This window comes from Tubulanus polymorphus, chromosome 2, assembly GCF_964204645.1.
Source record: "Tubulanus polymorphus chromosome 2, tnTubPoly1.2, whole genome shotgun sequence".
Lineage (NCBI taxonomy): Eukaryota > Metazoa > Nemertea > Palaeonemertea > Tubulaniformes > Tubulanidae > Tubulanus > Tubulanus polymorphus.
In genome coordinates, this window is record NC_134026.1 from 31506124 (window position 1) to 31532784 (window position 26661).

The window sequence follows — 26661 nt, forward strand, 5'->3', positions numbered from 1 at the left end:
CAATCTCTAGTGACGTCAGTAATGGCGCGTGCGCACTGACACAGTTTGATTCAAGATGGCCGCTGAGTTGTAGGAGTTATTTTTTCAGATGGAATATTTCTATTTGACGCGTCTACTGCCGGATTAAACGACGATCAATACCGTCTACAATTAATCAGTTACGGTAGGAATATATTTACGATAATTATTAATATATATATTATAATCTGATGTGGATTATCGCGGAGACAGACGTGAAGAAAATGACAATAAGTAAAACAGTCAACAATCAACAATTAATAATCGAATTTCAGCCGTTAGAGAGGAGTAGCGTTTAGTGTGCCTAGCCCCAGCCGCTGTCTGTTGTTATTGAGTGAAACCTGACTATAATTAGTTGAGAGATAAGTGATTGAGGTTGAGAGTGAGGTGTATACCGCACTGTCACTCACTGGTGATCTGGTCCTTTTGGGGCCTGTTGGCTGGTGGCTCCCCCTACTACTGACTCGACTGATTGACTGGCATTCATCTGATGATTCTTTCTGATTGCTTCCTTGTTTTCTACAAGATTTCGGAATCTTGTTTCGAGGAGTTACTAACCAACTATGCGCAATCGGCCGAGTAAATTATCATCAATCAGGAACTGCAAGTCTGTCATCTTGAGAAAGCCATATTACCTTGGTTACACTGTCTCTGTGTACCGTTACACCGGCCTGTCTACATCTCTTTCCATTAAAAAGTTGTTGTACAATTTAATCAGAAACCTTTCATCGAAGTTTAGGGAGGGAGAAGAGGGGGAGGGGGAGGGGGAGGGGGAGGGGGTTTAGTTTGATTCATTAGAAATTTGAGAGCAATGTACTTGTTGACAATTTAAGGTTTCTTCACATGGTTTCAGGTATAATTTGCTCAGACCCCGGTAGAACTCGACAACGACATTGTTATTTACCAAATTATGTTGATGAATTGCGGGCCATACATGTACTACATTGCGTATCACATTATGCCGTATTGCGTACCATATTGTATATGGTATTGCATACCATATTATGTAGGGTATTGTGTACCATATTATGTATGGTATTGCGTACCATATTATGTACGGTATTGTGTACCATATTATGTATGGTATTGTGTACCATATTATGTATGGTATTGTGTACCATATTATGTACGGTATTGTGTACCATATTATGTACGGTATTGTGTACCATATTATGTACGGTATTGTGTACCATATTATGTACGGTATTGTGTACCATATTATGTACGGTATTGTCCTCCGATAGAAACCTCTGTGACGAGGCGAATAATGATGAGGTTTAAATATTGTTTTTTTATTATTGTTTCAGGATTGTGAGTTTTACTCCTCACTATTTGAGGATTGATTTCAACTTCACATAAACAGATTTCTTCATTATTCAGATTTACCGAGGTAAGATCAAGCAGACATTATTGTTGTCAATGGTTACCAGTTGTTACTGATAAATCATTTTTCATGTTTTATTTTTTGTATATGTCGATTTTAGAAATGTATTATAAATTGTGCAGGGTCTCTCTCCTCTCTCCTCTCTCCTCTCTCCTCTCTCCTCTCTCTCTCCTCTCTCCTCTCCTCTCTCCTCCTCTCTCCTCTCTCCTCTCTCCTCCTCTCTCCTCTCTCCTCCCCTCTCTCCTCTCTCCTCTCTCCTCTCTCCTCTCTCCTCTCTCCTCTCTCCTCTCCCCTCTCTCCCCTCTCTCCCTCCCTCCTCTCTCCTCTCTCCTCTCTCCTCTCTCCTCTCTCCTCTCTCCTCTCTCCTCTCCCCTCTCCCCTCTCTCCTCTCTCCTCTCTCCTCTCTCCCTCTCCTCTCCCCTCTCCCCTCTCCCCTCTCCCCTCTCCCCTCTCCCCTCTCCCCTCTCTCCTCTCCTCTCTCCTCTCTCCTCTCTCCTCTCTCCTCTCTCCTCTCTCCTCTCTCCTCTCTCCTCTCTCCTCTCTCCTCTCTCCTCTCTCCTCTCCCTCCCTCCTCTCTCCTCTCTCCTCTCTCTCTTCCTCTCTCACCCTCTCTCCTCTCTCCTCTCTCCTCTCTCCTCTCTCCTCTCTCCTCTCTCCTCTCTCCTCTCTCCTCTCTCCTCTCTCCTCTCTCCTCTCTCCTCTCTCCTCTCTCGTTCTATTGATTCATCATTAACATGTCTATCATTACTCCCAACGCTACCTCACTTGCCAGTGCCTCTAATACCTCACATGCCAGAGACCTTGAAGCTCTTTAATAAAAAAACCTTTGAAAACCATAAAAACCCAACGGCAGAAATAAATACGTACTAGTGTGCTGTTTATAAGGGTTATAGAGTTGTCTTATCAGTGATGTTCATATTCCACTGTTAACTGGGTACTTACCCGGCGTCATGGGTAAGCATTACCATGGCAACACAAGCCAGGTACTCAAACCGATATAATAATGTGTATTATTACAATGAACTGCAACAATCAAAATGAAATTATGGTAATTAAGATTTCAATGATTATTACTAATATGAGTCAGATACGGGTAGGAATAAGGAAGTAAAAGGAGAGAATTGTTTGTGGCCTGAATATCTAATAAGGAAGTAGTTCAGAGAACTGATTCTGGTTGACAATAGATTCAGCAATGTGTCTGTAAACAGTGATTTTAATGACTATATCTCATCTGATCTGATCTGAGCAATACCTGCAGCTGCTGCTGCTGCTGCTGCTGCTGCTGCTGCTGCTGCTGCTTGTGAAATATATAGGTAAAACAAGTCTCAATCATTATCAGAACGAACTTGATAAACTTCTCTTATCTGTTTACTTTAAATTTCTTCAAGTAGTTTTTTAGTTATTGAACTCTGACTCTCTGATAGTAAGAGATCGTCAGAGAGGTAGGTCCCTGGTAGGTGAGGAAAAGTGGCTATTAGGTCAGTTCATATTCAGATTAACTGCGTATGTTATTGACCACTCATTTGTAACCTTGAACTGTGAACATAAATGGAGTAATGGTGGTACCTGTAGTGCCCCCTAGTGGCCCCTAGCTGCTATACTGGGGGTATAACTACCGACATGTGGAATGAGTTACTCGTAGATTAAGAGTTGAGATATATATTATTGTTTATATTATATTTTCAGAGATGTAGTTATTGTATATTTTCCCAATATGGTCCTGTATATATGGATCCAGGTGGCGCTACTGATTTTCATACAGTCTAGACCTGTATATGCTATCAAACATGGAGATAGTGGTAAGTGTTAGCCCGATCTAAGCCCGATCGAAGCCCATTTTTGTTCTATAACCAAATTTAAACTCATTATTCGTTAAAGACTGTACAATATTTGATTGTGTTGTGTATATTTTCTATAGGTTTTGTGCTTGATGGGAAACGTACTGATAATGCTATTATATTAGTGGGACGGTTGTTCAGTGTCAATTGTACGCTGGATCCTAAAGTATTTCGAAACCCGAACAGAGTTATTTATTTAAAAGCAACGACCTCTGCGAGTATCCAGAAACAATTAGAGAGCGGTAACTTCACGAAAAGATTCGACCCATGGACGTTCGGTATCGTGAATTTAAAACTCACAATACCGTTGAAAAAACTACTGTTTCAGTGTTATTATGATGGTGGAAAACCAAAACCGGATTGGATTGAGAACTTTCATCTCACGACATATCGTAAGTACCTTAGACACATACACTGGTATGTGACTCTTATCTGAGACATATACACTGGTATGTGACTCTTACCTGAGACACATACACTGGTATGTGACTCTTACCTCAGACACATACACTGGTATGTGACTCTTACCTCAGACACATACACTGGTATGTGACTCTTACCTGAGACACATACACTGGTATGTGACTCTTACCTCAGACACATACACTGGTATGTGACTCTTACCTGAGACACATACACTGGTATGTGACTCTTACCTGAGACACATACACTGGTATGTGACTCTTACCTCAGACACATACACTGGTATGTGACTCTTACCTGAGACACATACACTGGTATGTGACTCTTATCTGAGACACATACACTGGTATGTGACTCTTACCTGAGACACATACACTGGTATGTGACTCTTACCCGAGACACATACACTGGTATGTGACTCTTATCTGAGACACATACACTGGTATGTGACTCTTACCTGAGACACATACACTGGTATGTGACTCTTACCTCAGACACATACACTGGTATGTGACTCTTACCTGAGACACATACACTGGTATGTGACTCTTATCTGAGTCACATACACTGGTGTGTGACTCTTACCTGAGACACATACACTGGTATGTGACTCTTACCTGAGACACATACACTGGTATGTGACTCTTATCTGAGTCACATACACTGGTATGTGACTCTTACCTGAGACACATACACTGGTATGTGACTCTTACCTGAGACACATACACTGGTATGTGACTCTTACCTGAGACACATACACTGGTATGTGACTCTTACCTGAGACACATACACTGGTATGTGACTCTTACCCGAGACACATACACTGGTATGTGACTCTTACCCGAGACACATACACTGGTATGTGACTCTTACCTGAGACACATACACTGGTATGTGACTCTTATCTGAGACACATACACTGGTATGTGACTCTTACCTGAGACACATACACTGGTATGTGACTCTTACCTGAGACACTGGTATGTGACTCTTACCTGAGACACATACACTGGTATGTGACTCTTATCTGAGACACATACACTGGTATGTGACTCTTACCTCAGACACATACACTGGTATGTGACTCTTACCTCAGACACATACACTGGTATGTGACTCTTACCTCAGACACATACACTGGTATGTGACTCTTACCTCAGACACATACACTGGTATGTGACTCTTACCTGAGACACGTACACTGGTATGCGAGACTGACTATTATTTATTTCTGATTACAGCTGAAGTTGTTCTGCCACGTTTGGAGGACCTCGAGATAACATCGAGTAACTGGGCCTCAATGAATGTCTCCTGGTGTAAAATCAATCAGAACAATACGTATCAGTTTAAGAATTTGGGGGTGCAGCAAGTGAATTGGTTTCCATTAGAGTATTACAGACGTTCCGCGTAAGTATAACATTCACGGTCTACCATAGAATACCTTCAGCTTGCCATTCACGGTCTACCATACATTTACTTGATGATTTTGAAATGCTTGAATGATGTAATTCTGTAATTTGTGGTGGCATCGATTTTGTAGTCGTTGTAATTTTGATAATCGGATAATTTCTTACAAAATTTGTAGCTTATCATAATCATAGCTGATATCTTAATCCTCATGGCCCAGTTGCAAAGTCATGTCTAAAAGTTGCCTTAGAATTGGTTATTAAACCAAAATTAGCTTAGACTGGTCTTAAGTTGTTAGATCGGTTATAGAACCAAAATGAGTTAAGACTGGTCTTAAGTTGTTAGATTGGTTATAGAACCAAAATGAGCTTAGACTGGTCTTAAGTTGTAAGATTGGTTATAGAACCAAAATGAGCTTAGACTGGTCTTAAGTTGTAAGATTGGTTATAGAACCAAAATGAGCTTAAACTGGTCTTAAGTTGTAAGATTGGTTATAGAACCAAAATGAGCTTAGACTGGTCTTAAGTTGTAAGATTGGTTATAGAACCAAAATGAGCTTAGACTGGTTTTAAGTTGTTAGATTGGTTATAGAACCGAAATGAGCTTAGACTGGTCTTAAGTTGTTAGATTGGTTATAGAACCAAAATGAGCTTAAACTGGTCTTAAGTTGTTAGATCGGCTATAAAACCAAAATGACTGGTCTTACGTTGTTAGATTGGTTATAGAACCAAAATGAGCTTAGACTGGTCTTAAGTTGTTAGATTGGTTATAGAACCAAAATGAGCTTAGACTGGTCTTAAGTTGTTAGATTGGTTATAGAACTAAGTTGGTCTTGGACCGGTGTTAAATCTTATGCAATGACTGTGCAACTGACCTCAGATTATTTAATCCTAATCCTTAGATTCAGAGATAATCCCTCGTTTCATCCATTCTCTTTGATTGATTGTTTTCACCCAAGTTTCACTGATTTTTGTATCGTGTTCAACTTTAAAAGTAATTTTTGTGCACGATATATTTTTTTCTGAAATCCCGCGTGGTTTTAAATGTTTTTCGTGTTCGCAATTTTTTATCCATCATCGTTATTTGTTGCGTTATAATATCAGGCTACCGGCGCCACCTATATGTGACAACAGCACCACCTATATTTGAATTTCCTAATTAATAATGAATAGAAGATAAACAGTGAGGTGAACGTTTCTATTGTTTTATTGTTATTCAGACATCGTCATTCAAACAACTATTCAATGATGTAATGTATTACTATTTTAATTGCATGGTTTTTCATATAATGAAACAGTATAAGCTTCATTAATCAAGCTTGGATGATGATGATGATGATGATGATGATGATTATGATGATGATGATGATGATGATATATAGAGTCCCCTCTTTCTCTCCCTTACACACCCCTCTCATCCATAAATTTGATCATATATCACTGATATAAATCAATTTGCTTTCTATGTTAATGGTTATTACTAATTTTTAAATTCACTGTTTTAAATTTGCTGTGATTTGCTTTCATCTGTCTGTAAACTGATAATTGTCTGATTGTGTGAACGCTTAATTAACTGATTGTCTGATTGTGTGAACATTTGATTGACTGATCGTGTGAACAGTTGATTAACTGATTGTCTGATTGTGTGAACGCTTGATTTACTGATTGACTGATCGTGTGAACAGTTGATTAACTGATTGTCTGATTGTGTGAACGCTTGATTAACTGATTGTCTGGTGGTGTGAACACATAATTAACTGATTGTCTGATCATGTGAACACTTAATTAACTGATTGTCAGGTGGTGTGAAGACTGATTGTCTGATATCTGAAGACTGATTGTCTGATGACTGATTTTCTGATATTTCTGAAGACTGATTGTTTGATGTCTGAAGACTGATTGTCTGATGTCTGGAGATTGTTAATTGTCTCTGAACCCCCTCATCAAATATCATCAATTTTTTTTTACAAATTTCAATAAATTTGTGTGTCACTATGGTAACCTGATATTGTGACGCAACAATCGTCACTAAACAGTCTGTCATTGAAACGATCATTATTTTCATAATCCCAAACTCTGATCCCTCAACAATGCGTAGTATGATTGCTATGGTAACCGAGTTATAATTTTCATTAGCTGCGGAGTGAAATGAATATGATACACTGCATGAATAATAAAAACTGATTTGATTTGATTTGCTACATTACTCTCTGTGTCTCTCACGGTGCCGGGGTGGCATGAACACGTCATCTATAACTCGCTCATTTTTATTTATCAAACATATATTTGGCTTTTTAAAATGCGTTACAAATTTCATAATCTTATAATCAATTTTGGTGCTGTAGCATTGAACCTATAGTGCTTCAATCTGCAGCTGCTGCTGTTGCTAGCTCATGGTAGTAGCTGCTGTTTCTGCTGCTGGTAGCTGGAGATGGTAGCTGCTACTGCTGGTAGTTGGTGGCGGTAGCTGCTGCTTCCACTGCTGCTGGTAGCTAGAGGTGGTACTGTTGCAGCTACTGCTGCTGGTAGCTGGTGGTGGTAGCTGCTGCTGCTGGTAGCTGGTGGTGGTAGCTGCTGCTGCTGGTAGCTGGTGGTGGTAGCTGCTGCTGCTGGTAGCTGGTGGTGGTAGCCGCTGCTGCTGGTAGCTGGTGGTGGTAGCTGCTGCTGCTGGTAGCTGGTGGTGGTAGCTGCTGCTGCTGGTAGCTGGAGATGGTAGCTGCTACTGCTGGTAGTTGGTGGCGGTAGCTGCTGCTTCCACTGCTGCTGGTAGCTAGAGGTGGTACTGTTGCAGCTGCTGCTGCTGCTGGTAGCTGGTGGTGGTAGCTGCTGCTGCTGGTAGCTGGTGGTGGTAGCTGCCAGTGGTAGCTGCTTGTTGGATATGGTTTCAGAGCTTGGGTTTTTATGTAACTTTCCTTTGGCAGACTGAAAATTCATAACCTTTCCTCTTCATATATTTTCCTATACTGAGAGAGAATGAGGAAACAACCTCTCCTCATTACTCTCCTCTACTGATAACAGTGAGAATGAGGAAACAACCTCTCCTCATTACTCTCCTCTACTGATAACAGTGAGAATGAGGATACAACCTCTCCTCATTACTCTCCTCTACTGATAACAGTGAGAATGAGGAAACAAGGATAGGTTAAATGAATGATAAATCCATCACAGTATCACCGTCTGACCGAGGTCGTTCACCTCCTGGTGTGTGTGTTATTACTCTTAACCATCCATATTTTTATCTAGGGGTGTGCCGATCACTGACATATTGAGGTAGGCCCTGTAGCATAACACGAGCATGTTTCAGTTCCTCCACATTTCATTCTAATTTATGCGTCAACAATATCTATCGGTATAACCACGGTTACGACCTGTTTTTGAATGAATTAGTCACGGATACAGGACAGATAAATTAGAATATGAAATGGAGGAATTTGATAGGTCTCTTTTTTATCATTGAACAAAATTCAGCAAGAAGTTTCAATTTGAAACATATATCGCACTGATGCTGCTGCATGTAGGCTTCATATTTATATTATTATATTTTCTCATTTTGAAATATCTATAAATAGAAACAGTCTGTCCATATATATATATATATCATCAAATATTAAACAGTATTTATATCCAAAAAGGGAGTGGGGGGGGGGTTGTAGGGGGGTCTCCTGCGTAAAACAGTTTTTTTCAGGTGAGTGGATCCGTAGATCAGGGCTTTAATGTTTGTAGATATAGGGGCTGTGTTTGTAGATTGGGGGGTTGTTTGTAGATTGGAGGGGGGTTATATTTCAGGGGTATTATGTTTGTAGATTGGGGTGCTGTGTTTGTAGCTCTAGGTATGGTTTAGGATATTTCAGAGTTCACTGGTTTCCATGAAGGGTACTATTGAGTTCGACAGGTTCTGTTCAGGGGTTAGATTAGGGTACTCGTGGACAGTACTAAATGCACAGATTTTTTGCTTCAGTTTTGGCTCAATTTGGTGAATCACATGAAAGATTTTGTCATAAATAAAATATTGAGATACTGTCTGATATATCCTGATACTATCTGATATATCTGGTAGATACTGTGAGATATCGGATACATCGAGATTATCTGATATTGTCTGATATATCTTTCATGTGAAATATCAAATTTTAATGTTATCAATTTTTGATACGCTTCATGCTCTGTTGTCGTTATTTTTATCTAAAGGTTAAATTCAATCATTTGTTTATTTTCAATGGTTTCATCTTTACAGACATTTAGTAAAATCTACAACGTTTCAGTAAGTTGTTATACATTTTATACATTGGAATTAGTCACTCAACAAGATTTCATCAAACTTCATCATTTCATCGAGAATGACTTTTGTCTGATGATTGGTGGGGACTGCTGCAGAGTGACTGCAGGTGGGGATTACTGCAGAGTGACTGCAGATGGGGATTACTGCAGATGGGGACTGCTGTAGAGTGACTGCTGTAGAGTGACTGCTGTAGAGTGACTGCTGTAGAGTGACTGCTGTAGAGTGACTACTGTAGAGGGACTGCTGTAGAGTGACTGCTGTAGAGTGACTGCAGGTGGGGACTACTGTAGAGTGACTGCTGTAGAGTGACTGCTGTAGAGTGACTGCAGATAGGGACTACTGCAGAGTGACTGCAGATGGGGATTACTGCAGAGTGACTGCAGATGGGGATTACTGCAGAGTGACTGCAGATGGGGATTACTGCAGATGGGGACTGCTGTAGAGTGACTGCTGTAGAGTGACTGCTGTAGAGTGACTGCTGTAGAGTGACTGCTGTAGAGTGACTGCTGTAGAGTGACTGCAGGTGGGGACTACAGCAGATGGGGATTACTGATCAGTGACTGCAGATAGGGACTACTGCAGAGTGACTGCAGATAGGGACTACTGCAGAGTGACTGCAGATAGGGACTACTGCAGAGTGACTGCAGATAGGGACTACTGCAGAGTGACTGCAGATGGGGACTACTGTAGAGTGACTGCAGATGGGGACTACTGTAGAGTGACTGCAGATAGGGACTACTGTAGAGTGACTGCAGATAGGGACTACTGCAGAGTGACTGCAGATAGGGATTACTGCAGAGTGACTGCAGATAGGGACTACTGCAGAGTGACTGCAGATAGGGACTACTGCAGAGTGACTGCAGATGGGGACTACTGCAGAGTGACTGCAGAAAGGGACTACTGCAGAGTGACTGCAGATAGGGACTACTGCAGAGTGACTGCAGATGGGGACTACTGTAGAGTGACTGCAGATGGGGACTACTGTAGAGTGACTGCAGATAGGGACTACTGTAGAGTGACTGCAGATAGGGACTACTGCACAGTGACTGCAGATAGGGACTACTGCAGAGTGACTGCAGATAGGGACTACTGTAGAGTGACTGCAGATGGGGACTACTGTAGAGTGACTGCAGATGGGGACTACTGTAGAGTGACTGCAGATGGGGATTACTGCTCAGTGACTGCAGATAGGGACTACTGCACAGTGACTGCAGATAGGGACTACTGTAGAGTGACTGCAGATAGGGACTACTGCAGAGTGACTGCAGATAGGGACTACTGTAGAGTGACTGCAGATGGGGACTACTGTAGAGTGACTGCAGATGGGGATTACTGCTCAGTGACTGCAGATAGGGACTACTGCAGAGTGACTGCAGATAGGGATTACTGCAGAGTGACTGCAGATGGGGACTACTGTAGAGTGACTGCAGATGGGGACTACTGTAGAGTGACTGCAGATAGGGACTACTGCAGAGTGACTGCAGATAGGGACTACTGCAGAGTGACTGCAGATGGGGACTACTGTAGAGTGACTGCAGATAGGGACTACTGCAGAGTGACTGCAGATAGGGACTACTGCAGAGTGACTGCAGATGGGGACTACTGTAGAGTGACTGCAGATAGGGACTACTGTAGAGTGACTGCAGATAGGGACTACTGCACAGTACAGGTTAGATATATATCACATATTCATCATCATATATCTTGTTTGACTATTCCAATTATATCAAAAAGCATTGTTAACAACAATTTACAGGTCGGGCTAACCAGTTACAGGTCGGGCTAACCAGTTACAGGTCGGGCTAACCAGTTACAGGTCGGGCTAACCAGTTACAGGTTGGGCTAACCAGTAACAGGTCGGGCTAACCTGTTACAGGTCGGGCTAACCAGTTACAGGTCGGGCTAACCTGTTACAGGTCGGGCTAACCAGTTACAGGTCGGGCTAACCTGTTACAGGTCGGGCTAACCAGTTACAGGTCCGGCTAACAAGGAATCAATAAAATTAACTATTGCTGATTGTTGATAACATGGATATAATGGTGTAACACGTGACACATTCAGATTTCTATTATACTTAAACAACAAAAATAGCTGAAATTCAGTGATATTTGCATAAGCTGCTAAACCCTGCCTGCCCTACATACAAAAATAACCAATCAAATGACAACTATTGCGCTAAAACGCTGTTTATAGATGTAGATAAAATATGAATCAGTTTCTAGAGATTTTCCTCTGTATCTGAGGCAGTGGCCTCAGTAAATGAGGCTGATACTCTATAACTGGGATGATATTTCTGTATCTGAGGCAGTGGCCTCAGTAAATGAGGCTGATACTCTATAACTGGGGTGATATTTCTATATCTGAGGCAGTGGCCTCGGTAAATGAGGCTGATACTCTATAACTGGGGTGATATTTCTATATCTGAGGCAGTGGCCTCGGTAAATGAGGCTGATACTCTATAACTGGGGTGATATTTCTGTATCTGAGGCAGTGGCCTCGGTAAATGAGGCTAATACTCTATAACTGGGGTGATATTTCTGTATCTGAGGCAGTGGCCTCGGTAAATGAGGCTGATACTCTATAACTGGGGTGATATTTCTGTATCTGAGGCAGTGACCTCGGTTAATGAGGCTGATACTCTATAACTGGGGTGATATTTCTATATCTGAGGCAGTGGCCTCAGTAAATGAGGCTGATACTCTATAACTGGGGTGATATTTCTGTATCTGAGGCAGTGACCTCAGTAAATGAGGCTGATACTCTATAACTGGGGTGATATTTCTGTATCTGAGGCAGTGACCTCAGTAAATGATGAACAATAACCCAAAATACTAAATTAACCGTATGAAATAATAAATGGTGAAATGGTTCTTCTCCTACACGTTACTCACCAGGGCGGCGTGCCTATGGGCGGGCTGGTGGGCTATCAGACAGGCAGGTAGGTGGATGGAGAAATGGGTGGGCTATCAGACAGGGGGCAGGTGTATGGATTGGTGGGTGGGCTGGTAGACGGTCGGCAGTAAGGCAGACAGATCAATGGGTGGGTCGGCAGTAAGCGGGCAGGGCGGATATTGTATAAAAGGTTTGTATGTGTGAAACTTTCAACTGCTGAATTTTGTTCAATGTTTAAAAGTTGATCTTCTCGAAGTTTTATCCGTATAAAAAAACCAATCTCAAGATGACAATCTCTTGATATCTCAAGATGACAATCTCTTGATATCTCAAGATGACAATCTCTTGATATCTTGGGAAAACAATCTCAATAATATCTCAAGACACCAATGATATCTCAAGATGGCAATCTCATTGTTCACCGTAACTGAGTTGATATATCAATTATCTTACGAAACTATAGTTGATCTTGTTGATAAATGATAATCTGATCGGATATCTCGAATCACAATCTCAGATTATTATAGATGGTACGATGATAAAACTTTGATATCAAACTGCTACGAGTAGTTTCTATATTTAGTTTCAGACCAAAGGAAAAGTTGCAATAAAATGTTCGAATTTCACAAAACAGTGACAGAAAATTTATAATTCAATTTGAAGTAAAATCTAAAAGTTAAAAACTGTTTGTGAAAATCGAGCCAATCAGTATTTTATCATTAATGTTATGCACATTATTTTATATTTCATGATATTTTACGTTGTCCATCCTTCAACTGAATTTCAATATAAAATCAGATGTGTTCTATTTTCTGCAGCCTGTAGTATATAACACTGTTATCTCTGGGTGTGGCAGTTGCTTCCTTTATAATTAACTTATTCAAATTGCACCATAGTCTCATTTCATCATAGCTGTACTGCTGCAGCACCTGCTGCGGCAGTCGCTGCTGCTGATGCTGGTGGTAGCTGCTGCGGCTGGTGGCACTTGCAGCTGCTGATGCTAGCACCTGTTGTTGCTGCTGCTGATGCTGGTGGTAGCTGCTGCGGCTGGTGGCACTTGCTGCTGCTAGCACGTGCTTCTGCTGGCACCTGCAGATGCTGCACCTGCCGATGCTGCAGCTGCTGGCTCCTGCTGACACTGCACCTGCTGACGCTGCAGCTACTGGCACCTGCTGACGCTGCACCTACCGACGCTGCAGCTGCCGGAACTTGCTGATTGATGCTGCACCTGCCGACGCTGCAGCTGCTGGAACCTGCTGACGCTGCACCTGCCGATGCTGCAGCTACTGGCACCTGCTGACGCTGCACCTACCGACGCTGCAGCTGCCGGAACCTGCTGATTGATGCTGCACCTGCCGACGCTGCAGCTGCTGGAACCTGACGCTGCACCTGCCGATGCTGCAGCTGCTGGCACCTGCTGGATCTTGCTTTTATCTGTCAAAATATTATAAAATATGTCGAGATCTCATTGTGTTATTGATATATCGATTGATTGTGTTTATAGCGGAGAGGAGTTCAAAGTATGTCCAGGGAAGACTGGCAGTTGTTATTGTTATTTCGGTGTTTATGGAAGCACATTTCACAGAAATACTGAATACGTCATCAATATCACAGGCAACAATTTCGCTCCTGATTCGACCAATTCAACTATTTTAACGTTTGTTTCATCAGCTGAACTGGGTAAGTACTGATAGTGATAAGAGTATAGTTAGAGACTAGAGTAAAGTAAAGACTACTAGGTCTGGTTTTTAGCCCACTCAGGACTTAATCCCTGCGGGCTATTGCGTTCACTTTTCGTCCGTCGTCCGACCACTTGTGACGGATAAATCTAGCCAGCCAATCAGAAAACCTAACCCTAGGTCACATGACCACTTTCGTTGTTTATTTACAGTTAAACCGAAGAAAGTGCAGGAATTAAAAACAACTGAAGTTGGAGCTGATTTTATGAATATATCATTCATTCATCCGAAGGAATTAGAACCAGCTTTAATTCGTTTAAAATACGAGATTATCGTTACATTCGTTCATCCTGAACTCTATCCAAATCTCAATCAGGTAAACATTCTATCAAATCTCGATCGGGTAAACATTCTATCAAATCTCGATCGGGTAAACATTCCATCAAATCTCGATCGGGTAAACATTCCATCCAATCTCGATCGGGTAAACATTCTATCAAATCTCGATCGGGTAAACGTTCTATCAAATCTCGATCGGGTAAACGTTCTATCAAATCTCGATCGGGTAAACATTCTATCAAATCTCGATCGGGTAAAAATTGTATCAAATCTCGATCGGGTGAACGTTCTATCAAATCTCGATCGGGTAAACATTCTATCAAATCAGTCTTCATTTCTATTTTCTAATTGAATGAACTGTGTACTGTAATAATGAGATGATTTTCTCACTGTATCTCATTCAGTCTCGGACTATAGTAATGGTACCTGATGAAGTGCGAGGTACAGATCGTATACCACCATTCTCACTGCGTATTACTCGACTCCAACCAGCAGCTGAATATCTGATAGGGGTTCGCAGTCTACCGTATGAAAAGGGTAAACTGTGGAGTGAGACTTCTACATTAATGGTTACAATGAATGAAAGCAGTAAGTATAACGAGGGGGGAGAGGATCAGTATCAGACCCATTATTGCACCGAGGGGGAGAGGATCAGTATCAGACCCATTATCGCACGAGGGGGGAGAGGATCAGTATCAGACCCATTATCGCACCGAGGGGGAGAGGATCAGTATCAGACCCATTATTGCACCGAGGGGGAGAGGATCAGTATCAGACCCATTATCGCACGAGGGGGGAGAGGATCAGTATCAGACCCATTATCGCACCGAGGGGGAGAGGATCAGTATCAGACCCATTATTGCACCGAGGGGGAGAGGATCAGTATCAGACCCATTATCGCACCGAGGGGGGAGACAATCAGTATCAGACCTATTATCGCACCGAGGGGGGAGAGGATCAGTATCAGACCTATTATCGCACCGAGGGGGGAGAGGATCAGTATCAGACCCATTATTGCACCGAGGGGGAGAGGATCAGTATCAGACCTATTATCGCACCGAGGGGGAGAGGATCAGTATCAGACCTATTATCGCACGGAGGTTGACGATACCCCCATCACTACATTACAATAATCAATTGGAAGCTCAACCAAGGGCGCGCTCAGAATTAATTTTTTAAAAACTTGTAATTAATTTTTCTGAATGTTTATTTCAGTCCCATTGAGAGGACCAGTTACTACTGCCAGTAGTTATAGATCTTATAAATGTCAACAAGGCTCGTGTCGTAAAGTACGAATCTATTACAAAGTAAGTTTAAAATAATGTAACAATGGAAAACAGTTATTCATTGACGTCTGTGATCGGTAACTATCAGTTAAACCAGGGTTGAAATTAAAACATCTAAACCTGGTTCTTGTTCTTACTGGGCACAATCATGACTTAAAGTGGTCCCTTATCTTTAGACTGGTCTCAAGTTGTTAGATCGGCTAAAGAACTAATGGTCTAAGACTGGTTTTAAATCTAAGCCATCACTGTAAAACTGAATCCAAGTCTTTGTGTTTCAGATAAATAAATAAATTGTGATATTCTTTTACAGAAAATACCTCCTCAATTTGCTAATGGTGCAATAATAGAATTGAAGGCTGATTATGGATTCACCGATTCTGATGAATTATCGTTTACCAGTTCACACTGCGGTATACAAGGAGAACACATGTTCTGTGAATTTGAATCGGTAGAATTGGACCAGAGTTATAACGTGATGATCAGTGCTGAGACTTCGGTCGGATACAATAAACCACCAAAGAAACGTGATTACTTCATTATTCCTAAATATAATGATCCTGCAGGTTAGTATTAATCCCTAATACTCAGTTTCTCATGTGTTGCTTCCCAACAAAATCCCTGAGTCTGCAGTCTCTCAGAAGTTTGTTCGAAAGAAAACCAGTGGATAAATACCATAGTAACGATGAAATTTTAATAGTCACTATGTCAACTATCTGCTGGTTAACTGTAACCAATGTTTGAGCAAACGGTCGTTCAACGCTAAAAGTTGATAATAGTCATTTGCTGATATTTATTCGATGATTATCAAGATGAACCTCACTGAATCTGCGTTGACATGAATATAAACTTTCAAAATAGAAATGAGAAATAGAGTCCGAAATGTTATTGACTTCATTTATCCTAATAGTCATCTTCAGGGGCCAGTTTCACGAAAAAGTTTAACTCAAATTTATGATTAATTGCCATTGGTTACTTCATGTTTTCAATGAGGACAACAATTCAAACTTAAAACTGTTTTAAGCTTACACTTTTTCGTGAAACTGGGCCCAGCAATACTGATGTTGTCCACATTATAACCATTGATATAACACTCTGAGTCCGTGTTGTAAAGATAATATAAAATCCCTGCACACTAAGAATAAAAAGAGTCTGAAATGTTACCACTTGGAGCTAGTTATTCAATGTTTAGACTTTATCCTGATAGTCATCTCCTGGAATAATAAGTAGTAACTAGGTGTAAGATTGGTGAAGATGACTATTAGGATAGAGTGCGTGTTTTGAATGTGAATGTTTGTTTTAGCTCCTGATATTCCACGAGGTCTCGTCGTTGAGAAGAAAACTGAAAGTGAAAGTTTGATATTGATTGTCAGTTGGAAATCATTGAAGACTCCACCAGCTTATTACATAGTGTTTTACTGTCAGGAGATAGTTAGTGGTAGAGAGTGTAGGGTAAGTTTAAACACACAGCTGAAGGAAATCCCATCTGAGCTGAAGGGAATCCCATCTGAGCTGAAGGGAATCCCATCTGAAGTGAAGGAAATCCCATCTGAGCTGAAGGGAATCCCATCCGAGCTGAAGGGAATCCCATCTGAAGTGAAGGGAATCCCATCAGAACTGAGGGGAATCCCATCTGAAGTGAAGGGAATCCCATCAGGGGATTCCATCAGAACTGAAGGGAATCCCATCTGAGCTGAAGGAAACCCCATCAGGGGATTCCATCTGAACTGAAGGGAATTCCATCTGAACTGAAGGAAACCCCATCTGAGCTGAAGGGAACTCCATCTGAACTGAAGGGAATCCCATCTGAGCTGAAGGAAACCCCATCAGGGAACTCCATCTGAGCTGAAGGGAATCCCATCTGAAGTGAAGGGAATCCCATCTGAGCTTAAGGGAACTCCATCTGAACTGAAGGGAATCCCATCTGAGCTGAAGGGAATCCCATCTGAACTGAAGGGAACTCCATCTGAGCTGAAGGGAACTCCATCTGAGCTGAAGGGGATCCTATTTATCCACGTGGATTTCAATGATAGTGATATGAATACAATGATTATTGTGGATGTTTTTAGGATGATATATTGTGGAAAAGAGTGAATGGAAGTTTGAATACGACACAGATTTCGATTCCTCATGACGAAGCTACTCTAAAAACGTATATATTCGCAGTAGCTTCAGAATCAATGTCGGCTCTTAGTAAAGGAATGTCTGATTGGATTAGATGTTACTATACATATAACGGTAAGTAAAACAGATCAGTGATCTCGTACTGCGCTGTTAGATCAGTGATCTCGTACTGCGCTGTTAGATCAGTGATCTCGTACTGCGCTGTTAGATCGCTGATCCCGTACTGCGCTGTTAGATCAGTGATCTCGTACTGCGCTGTTAGATCGCTGATCCCGTACTGCGCTGTTAGATCAGTGATCTCGTACTGCGCTGTTAGATCGCTGATCTCGTACTGCGCTGTTAGATCGCTGATCTCGTACTGCGCTGTTAGATCAGTGATCTCGTACTGCGCAGTTAGATCGCTGATCTCGTACTGCGCTGTTAGATCAGTGATCTCGTACTGCGCTGTTAGATCAGTGATCTCGTACTGCGCTGTTAGATCGCTGATCTCGTACTGCGCTGTTAGATCAGTGATCCCGTACTGCGCTGTTAGATCGCTGATCTCGTACTGCGCTGTTAGATCGCTGATCCCGTACTGCGCTGTTAGATCACTAATTTCAGTTTTAAATGTGATTATGTTGTTATTTTCTAGTTGATATAAGGGACATCACGACGCCTAACGTTGTACCATCAAAAGAACAGGAAGAGAGGAGTTTGAGAATTGAATGGGTTCCGTTGATTTGTCCTAAAACAACATTTCGTGTTGTCTATTATATACTGAAATGGCAAGAAATTCAGTTTTATGGGCAACCATTAGGAGGTATGTAGAGGAATGTCCTGAGTGGGGGTGCCCTGAGTGGGGGTGCCCTGAGTGAAGTTCAGTGATTAATGATTGAAAGATATATTCTTTCAGCTGCTGAAACGCGTTATCTCGAAGCTGATGTGAAATTTTACGAAATAAAAGACTTGAAACATTTGAAATATTACAACGTAACGTTAGGAGTTCACACGCGCGCTGGAGACAAATACAGCATTCCGCTTAAACTAAAAACCATTAAAAAAGGTAGAATAATTGAACACTATCCGATACTCGCTTGCCGCAGTAAACTTTTAAGATATTGATATTTTAATTCTATTATCTCACAGAGCCTCTTAAAACTCCGATTGCTGGGATAATCATTCCTGTTATCATCATTATCATTATCATAGTGATAGTCGTTAGCTGCGCGATTTATAGGTAAGTACCGATCGACTACTTACCCCTTGTACTTACCCCTCAACTGTACCTTCTAACTTACCCTTTAATTCAAGAGCGAATATGAACTGTGATCATTTCATTTTAGATGGTGGACTAACGTGGCAGTGGTTGAGATTAAATTACCGCCACGAGAGGCTGAAGAGGAAGAGGTATATAGATGGCGCTCTATACTAATACGATTTATCAATTTACACGCAATCGATTGTGAGAAATAATTAATTATTTAATTATGAATTTCCAGCTGCCTTCGTTAAGTATGAATAACGACCTAGGAGGAGGAGGTGCCATCACTGCTAGCTCACCTATGATACAAATTGATAAAATAATGAATCAGAACAATGAAGACTTGGATGTATTTGATGACCGACACGCCATGTTACCTGGTATAACTATGAAAGTAAGTGCCTTCATTCTAGTCCATGGGTTACAGTTTCATTCTAGTCCATGGGTTACAGTTTCATTCTAGTCCATGGGTCACAGTTTCATTCTAGTCCATGGGTCACAGTTTCATTCTAGTCCATGGGTCACAGTTTCATTCTAGTCCATGGGTTACAGTTTCATTCTAGTCCATGGGTCACAGTTTCATTCTAGTCCAGGGATCACAGTTTCATTCTAGTCCATGGGTCACAGTTTCATTCTAGTCCATGGGTCACAGTTTTATTCTAGTCCAGGGGTCACAGTTTTATTCTAGTCCAGGGGTCACAGTTTTATTCTAGTCCAGGGATCACAGTTTCATTCTAGTCCATGGGTCACAGTTTCATTTTAGTCCATGGATCACAGTTTCATTCTAGTCCATGGATCACAGTTTCATTCTAGTCCAGGGATCACAGTTTCATTCTAGTCCAGAGATCACGGTTTCATTCTAGTCCAGGGGTCACAGTTTTATTCTAGTCCAGGGGTCACAGTTTTATTCTAGTCCAGGGGTCACAGTTTTATTCTAGTCCATGGGTCACACAGTATACCAATGCTGACAGTTTTAATTGTTACTATGTCAGTTATCTGCAGATTTACTTTAACTTTTTCAGCGATTGGCCTCTGGGTTAAGAAAAAATTCTATCAGATTGAAATAGATGTTGAAATGTGTATAATGTTTGAAATCAACCGATCTAATTGTTGTAACTGAACTTATTGTTGAATTCATTGTAGATGGAGAATCGTAGTAATTACAGTCGTCCGGGGCGACAGATAAGCGGAGACAGCGGAACAGCTAGTTTAATGTCGTGTAGTACGCAGCATAGCTATTTACCGGATACTCCGTCTGCCGGTGATCCAAGGTCGGAGATGGACGAGCAGACGCCGACCAGTCATAATAGTTCGTTTAATACGTGGGATAAACACGATTCATCGGGAGCCGGTTACTTCCGTATCGGTCAAACTAACAGTAATAATACCGCTACAACTTACCTATCAGAACCATCAGCGCCGTCTAGTGTCAGACCGATAAAACCACCCGATACGATCGCCGTACACTGCGTACGAATGAACAATCCGTATCTACCGGCGATGGCGCTAGCGGGCGGCGGTCTGCCGAAATTACTCGAAATCTCCGACGAGGAAGAGAAAAAAAGACAACAGAAGAAAAAACAAGAGGAAGAAAACGGAATTCGAGAAACGTCGTTTAATGGTAACAATGATTTACCGGCTGAGTATTCTAAAGTGACGGGTATCGCGTCTAGTGACGAGGCGATCTGCATCGATAGCGAGAACGAGGGAAGTGAAAACAGTTTAGAGCAACGCAAAACTAGTATAGGAAGTTTATCATTGACAATCGCGGCGCCCCCTAGTGACGCGTGTATGAATCAACGTTATAGTAAGTCACATGATCGCGGTTTAAACGGTTTGAAGTCGTCGTCACGGAGATTTGTATCTCCGTACGTTAAAGAGACCGATCTAGCGCCACCTAGTGTCGCTCCGTACGTACAAGTCGGTACGGGAGGTCATGTGACCCCGTACGTGACGTCGGTGAATCGTGATTCTTCCGATTCGTCGTCGATCGATTCGGATCCCGTTACTCCTGAAGTAGTCGACGCTAATCCGTTTAATTCTAGTATTTTACCAGCCGTATCCGTGGAAACTACTCCTAGTCAACCATCCGACGACGACGATGACGACCGCCAGGTGGCAGCACTAACCGATAACAATAACGCGGCTTCGTGGTTGCCCCCGACAACGACAGACAGTAGTAACAGTAACGATTCCTCGAAGACATTGTGTAACGGTACTACTAGTAGTGATTCTCATCGCGGAGAGGTGGCAGCACCGGTAATTAGTGAGTCTCATTGCGGAGAGGGGGCAGCACCGGTAACTAGTCCAGCAGTTTTAAAAGTAAACAGTTCGGGGTATGTCAGTGAAACTCATCCTAATGTTATAAACGGTCACAATACACTCGGAGGAAATCCCGCGGGGAATCCCCCATCTCTGCCGAGCGGGAATCCCACTGGGAATTCCCCATCTCTGCCGAGTGGGAATGACGATAACATGAACAAATTACAGTTACCTAATTGTAGATCAAATAAACCGGCAGGGGTTTCAGGTGTGAATGGTTATCTACCTGTTAATGCCGTCTGGCAGGTGTGAGGTCGAACGCCGTCCGGCAGGTGCGAGATCGAACGCCGTCCGGCAGGTGTGAGGTCGAACGCCGTCCGGCAGGTGCGAGATCGAACACCGTCCGGCAGGTGCGAGATTGAACACCGTCCGGCAGGTGCAAGATCGACTCACAGCATTTTGAAAAGGTTTTGGTTCAGTTTAAATGAAAGGCAGCAGCATATCAATCAGTGTGGTGTAAAATATAAACGAATCAAATCGATTAAATAATTCATTACTGATTCAACTATAGATCAGTCAGTGATTATTTGATCATTGATTGTGTATTGTTGTTGTGGATTGCTGTGATTATAGAACGGATGGGTGGACCCTCTCCCCCTGTAGGGGGTGAGGGGGGTGGACCCTCTCCCCCATGCGGGGGGTGAGGGGGGTGGAGCGACAGTAAGCAGTTTATTAACCATCCCCAATTGCTATAAATTTTGACAACTATTGTTTAAAATTCTATTGATTTTTTGTGCCATTCAGTATTGTATTAAAAACAGGCTTTTAAAAAACAAAACATAAACATACTCATCACTCACATGAGTCAAACGTGTATGTATTATCGGAGGGGATTGAGAGATGGGGGAGGGGAGTGAGAGATGGGGGAGGGGATTGAGAGATGGGGGAGGGGAGTGAGAGAAGGGGGAGGGATTGAGAGATGGAGGAGGGGAGTGAGAGATGGGGGAGGGATTGAGAGATGGGGGAGGGGAGGGAAGGGGGTGTTTACTGCTGTTTTTATACCACCAGCAGTTTTATAGTCACTTCCTCTCATTTCTTACAGTTTTTAATGAGGATTTGATAATTGATTGATTAAAGCCCTGATTGATTAGTCAATTTGTTGATTGACTGATCAGTCAATTGATTGATTGATTGATCATTCAATTAGTTGATTGATCTGTTCATTGATTAATTCAATCAGTCAATTTAGATTCAGCAAATGCAAATCATGTGCTACTGATTGAAACTGTCGCTATTGTTGGACACTTCTTTATCGTCAATGGTTACCGTAAATATAGTTGTATTATCTATGAACTGATAATTTGAAAATATGTTTTGTACAAAAAGTAATGAGTTGCTGATATATCATAATTATTATTATTATTATTATTATGAAGAAATTATTCGTGGAAAATTTCATGTCATTTCCGATTCATAGTTATTGATTGATAGCTGAGCCCCGCCTCCTTTGCTACTGTAATCGATTGATTGACAGCTGAGCCCCGCCCGTTGTTATCTAGCTCATACTGTGTTTCAACGTTGAAAATTATTTGTGATAAAATTCTGGTTATATTTGTTCAATTTTTCATTATCAACCAATCAAATTCTCTACCGGTGATTGGTGATTGGTTGCTATGGTTTCATGTAACCCCGGTGATACAACTGTTGACTCTCGTTTCTATGGCAACCCAAAGTATTTGTGATAACGGTTAGAAAATGATCCTCCCCCCCCCCCCCCCCCCGGTACCTGGACCCCGGTTATTGTTCTTACGCTTGTGATAAATTCTTAAACTTCCGCGGCTGGCGATGATTTAGAAAAGATTATTGAGTTATTTGAGAATGATATGAAATTTTCCACTGCATAACTATGCGCCGTCTGCTCCGGCGCGTGACGTCTGCTCCGGCGCGTGACGTCTGCTCCGGCGCGTGACGTCTGCTCCGGCGCGTGACGTCTGCTCCGGCGCGTGACGTCTGCTCCGGCGTGTGACGTCTGCTCCGGCGCGTGACGTCTGCTCCGGCGCTCGACGTCTGCTCCGGCGCGCGATGTTATTAGAGGTTAAAACTTGTTCGTTAAGTTTATAATGAGAGGTTTTTAAAATCGAGATTCGTCACGATTTAAATGATTATTAATGTATATTTTTAAAACGAGATCAAGAAAAGAAAAAACGGAAAAGAAGAATTTCTCAAAAATCGAATAATTCAACGCATTATTGAAGAATTGGTCGGCATTGACGAATATTGATTAAATTTAGGGGCATTTTCTGATTGAATAAATTTATTTATTACAGATAATAATAATATTTTGATTATAATCAAACTGTATATACCAATAAATGGGGCTAGCGATGCAGCGCCCCCTGGTAGGGAATACAGGTAATACGTGCGGTACTTATGAAGCCCCTTTTGAGTTTAAATCATTCGTGTGAAACTCAATAAAGTATAACATTGATATTTTGTTGATTTGTAAATAGATGATGAATAATTAACACATTCTGTGGCAAGTGACCTTTGGCAATCCGATCTACAAGTTTATTACATTAAACAAAACCCAGTTCGACAGTTCCACAGATATCTGTTCGATTTGACTATAGATGTGAAGTTCAAATAATTTCAGCTTGGATCTAGTTTCACAGTTGTTGCCTGAATCAAATCAATTTTCAATTTTCCACTGGAACTGGGTTCGCTGTGGTATTCAAGAATTGATAATCCAAGATAAACTTAACAGATTATCAAGATTGAATAATTTACTAAACTAGGATTTAAACTACATGTTAATCATGGATTAATTATCAATAGACAAAGATAATTTTCAATCTGCTGTTATAACAATTATTCCTGGATTATTATTATTTGTGCAATATAATGAATGATTTATGATAAATATATATATATATATATATTTATATATATTGTAATAGAAGTCGATTTGATTTTTGTAAATATTAGAAAATTGTATCAGAATTTTTATTTAACAATCTGTGGTCACATGCCACAGGCGGTGGCTCTTGATGTCGATCGTAGTAGTTTTTTTAAACGCACATTTTATGAGTTGTACCTCAAAAATTACTCTTTATTATTTGTCAATACTGAATGTATCATATTTGAACACTCAGTAGAACTAGTTCAGTAATGGCGCGCACTAGTGTGATCAATGGCGTGCTCTAATGTGATCACTGGTGCACTAGTGTGATCAAACGCGCACTAATGTGATCAATGACACGCACTAGTGTGATCACTGGTACACTAGTGTGATCACTGGCACGCACTAGTGTGATCACTCGTACACTAGTGTGATCAATGGCACACTAGTGTGATCACTGGCACGCACTAGTGTGATCACTCGTACACTAGTGTGATCAATGGCACACTAGTGTGATCAATGGCGCACACTTGTGTGATCACTGGTGCGCACTGTGATCAAGTCCCATACAATGATTAGTAACAGCAATTACAGCTGAGATGAGTCTGAATTCTAGGGATTTGAGTGCGCACCTGCTGCATTGAGTCTTAAGGATTGTGCAGCTTCTGCAGCTGAGTTGTAAGGATTTAAGTGTGCAGCTGCTGCAGCTGAGTGTCACGGGTTTTAATGTATATATTTTGTATGATCTATTAAAAAGAAAGTAAGAAATCATATCTATTGATGAGGTGACCTTAATTGAGGTCACGAGAGACCTCCCTATGTGAGAGTTTAGTTTAAACGTGCCTGCCTCAAGAGAGAGGTCAGATTAGAGTTGACCTCCGTGGAGGTAAGAGAGGTCAGGTAAGATGACTATCACAGCTATAGTTGATGTATATGACTATTATGTATTATTAGATGTTACTATTTTTAAGAAATAAACACTGTGAAATGTGCTATGGATAAAACAGGAATGGTTTCTTTAATTTCTATCAATCATAAAAGGGAGCAGATATACAGGGATGTCCCGGGTTCGAAGTGACTAAGACTTATTCTGAGTGGTCTTGATGCTGAATAGAGGATGTACAGGGGTGTCCCAGGTTCGAACCCAGTAATTACTGATGCTGATTCAGAGTGGTACTGATGCTGAATGGAGGATGTACAGGTGTGTCCCAGGTTCGAATCCAGTGACTGATGCTAATTCTGGAAACTGACTAGCAGGTAAACGAGGTTCGAATCCAATAATTATTGATGCTGAATAGAGGATGAAGCGGATTCCTGTATTGCATAGACTGCCTGTTACGATAAGTTCGCCATCTATTGGAAATTCGTGAAACTATTAAAATCATAGAATTGACAAAGTTTTAGAATGAACTATTTTTCGCATGCGCCCTCTACCGGAATATAGGTTTGATGCCTTCATAGCAAGATGTCCCGGGCTCAAACCCAGTAATTACTGATACTGATTCAGAGTGGCCCTGATGCTGATTAGATGATGTACAGGGGTGTCCTGGGTTCGAAACCAGTAGTGGTCGAAGTTGTCCTGATGCTGAATAGAGGATGTACAGGGGTGTCCCGACCGTACGGTGCTGCCGCTATGCTCATCGTTAGCAGGATTTCCATACACTAACTGAAGTCAACTCTGGCAATCGACGTGCTGTCCTGTTATACTCCGTAATCCTTGCTTGCCAGAGTTGACTAACGTTAGTGTATGAAAATCCCGCTACCGATGAGCATAGAGGCAGCACCGTACGGTGAAATGTTGATATCTTAACAAAAGTAATTATTGATGGTTCAGAGTGGTCCTGATGCTGAATAGAGGATGTACAGGGGTGTCCCGGGTTCGAACCTGGTAATTACTGATACTGATCCAGACTGATCCTGATTAGAGGATGTACAGGGGTGTCCCGGGTTCGAACCCAGTAATTACTGATGCTGAATCCAGAGTGGTATCTTAACAAAAGTAATTACTGATGGTTCAGAGTGGTCCTGATGCTGAATAGAGGATGTACAGGGGTGTCCCGGGTTCGAACCTGGTAATTACTGATACTGATCCAGACTGATGCTGAATAGAGGATGTACAGGGTCGTCCCGGGTTCAAAACCAGTAATTACTGACACTGATTCTGAGTCTCCTGATGCTGAATAGAAGATGTACAGGGGTGTCCAGGGTCCGAACCCAGTAATATCTAACGCTGATTCAGAGTGATTTCAAGGTGGTCATGATGTTGAATAGAGATGTACAGGGATGTCTCAGGTTCTCGGTTCAAAATATAATTTGAGAAAAAAGAAATGGCCAGTGTGGGGGTCGAACCCACGACATTCGCGTTATTAGCACGACGCTCTAACCGACTGAGCTAACCGGCCAACTGACAGAATCGTCAGCTTAGCTTATAGATATATAAACAAAATGCCTCAAGAGCCATATCCACTTGAAACTGGAAATTCTTTTCGTAATTAAATTTAGATACGTGTTTGTTATAGCGGTGTTTTAGTTGTCTGTTGTTTATATTTCGTATTGTAGTGTATTGTATGCCGTTTGGAAATTTGTAGCGCCTAA

At 41.6% G+C, this 26661-nt stretch overlaps 1 protein-coding gene and 1 non-coding gene across 5 annotated transcripts; one reads left to right on the forward strand and one right to left on the reverse strand.

Annotated features, from left to right (window-relative positions):
• The first annotated feature begins 57 nt into the window (after window positions 1–57).
• Window positions 58–22071, forward strand: LOC141900655 (uncharacterized). 4 transcript variants are annotated; one of them, XM_074787636.1, is made up of 20 exons: window positions 58–163; window positions 1326–1408; window positions 3089–3201; window positions 3321–3632; window positions 4905–5070; window positions 6290–6319; window positions 8313–8339; window positions 13745–13920; window positions 14132–14295; window positions 14663–14846; window positions 15474–15565; window positions 15855–16107; window positions 16845–16993; window positions 17611–17779; window positions 18297–18464; window positions 18558–18707; window positions 18791–18881; window positions 18988–19051; window positions 19144–19299; window positions 20049–22071. In XM_074787636.1, exons 3-20 carry the CDS (start codon window positions 3117–3119, stop codon window positions 21477–21479), a joined length of 3867 nt encoding a protein of 1288 aa, XP_074643737.1. In that variant the 5' UTR covers window positions 58–163; window positions 1326–1408; window positions 3089–3116; the 3' UTR covers window positions 21480–22071. The 4 variants fall into 4 exon arrangements, with proteins under 4 accessions (XP_074643737.1, XP_074643738.1, XP_074643739.1 ...); XM_074787637.1 differs by lacking the exon at window positions 8313–8339; XM_074787638.1 differs by lacking the exon at window positions 6290–6319.
• Window positions 22072–26394: 4323 nt separating this feature from the next.
• Trnai-aau (transfer RNA isoleucine (anticodon AAU)) lies at window positions 26395–26468 on the reverse strand. The gene has a single exon. It is a non-coding gene; the product is annotated as a tRNA-Ile (tRNA).
• Between the last annotated feature and the right edge of the window lie 193 nt (window positions 26469–26661).

Bases quoted from the DNA above. Each gene is read 5' to 3' on its own strand.
- LOC141900655 (XM_074787636.1), top strand. From the start codon at position 3,117: ATGGTCCTGTATATATGGATCCAGGTGGCGCTACTGATTTTCATACAG. The intron at 6,320-8,312 runs GTAATGTATTAC...ATTTTTATCTAG, and splicing joins TCAAACAACTATTCAATGAT to GGGTGTGCCGATCACTGACA. The intron at 16,994-17,610 runs GTAAGTTTAAAC...GGATGTTTTTAG, and splicing joins TTAGTGGTAGAGAGTGTAGG to GATGATATATTGTGGAAAAG.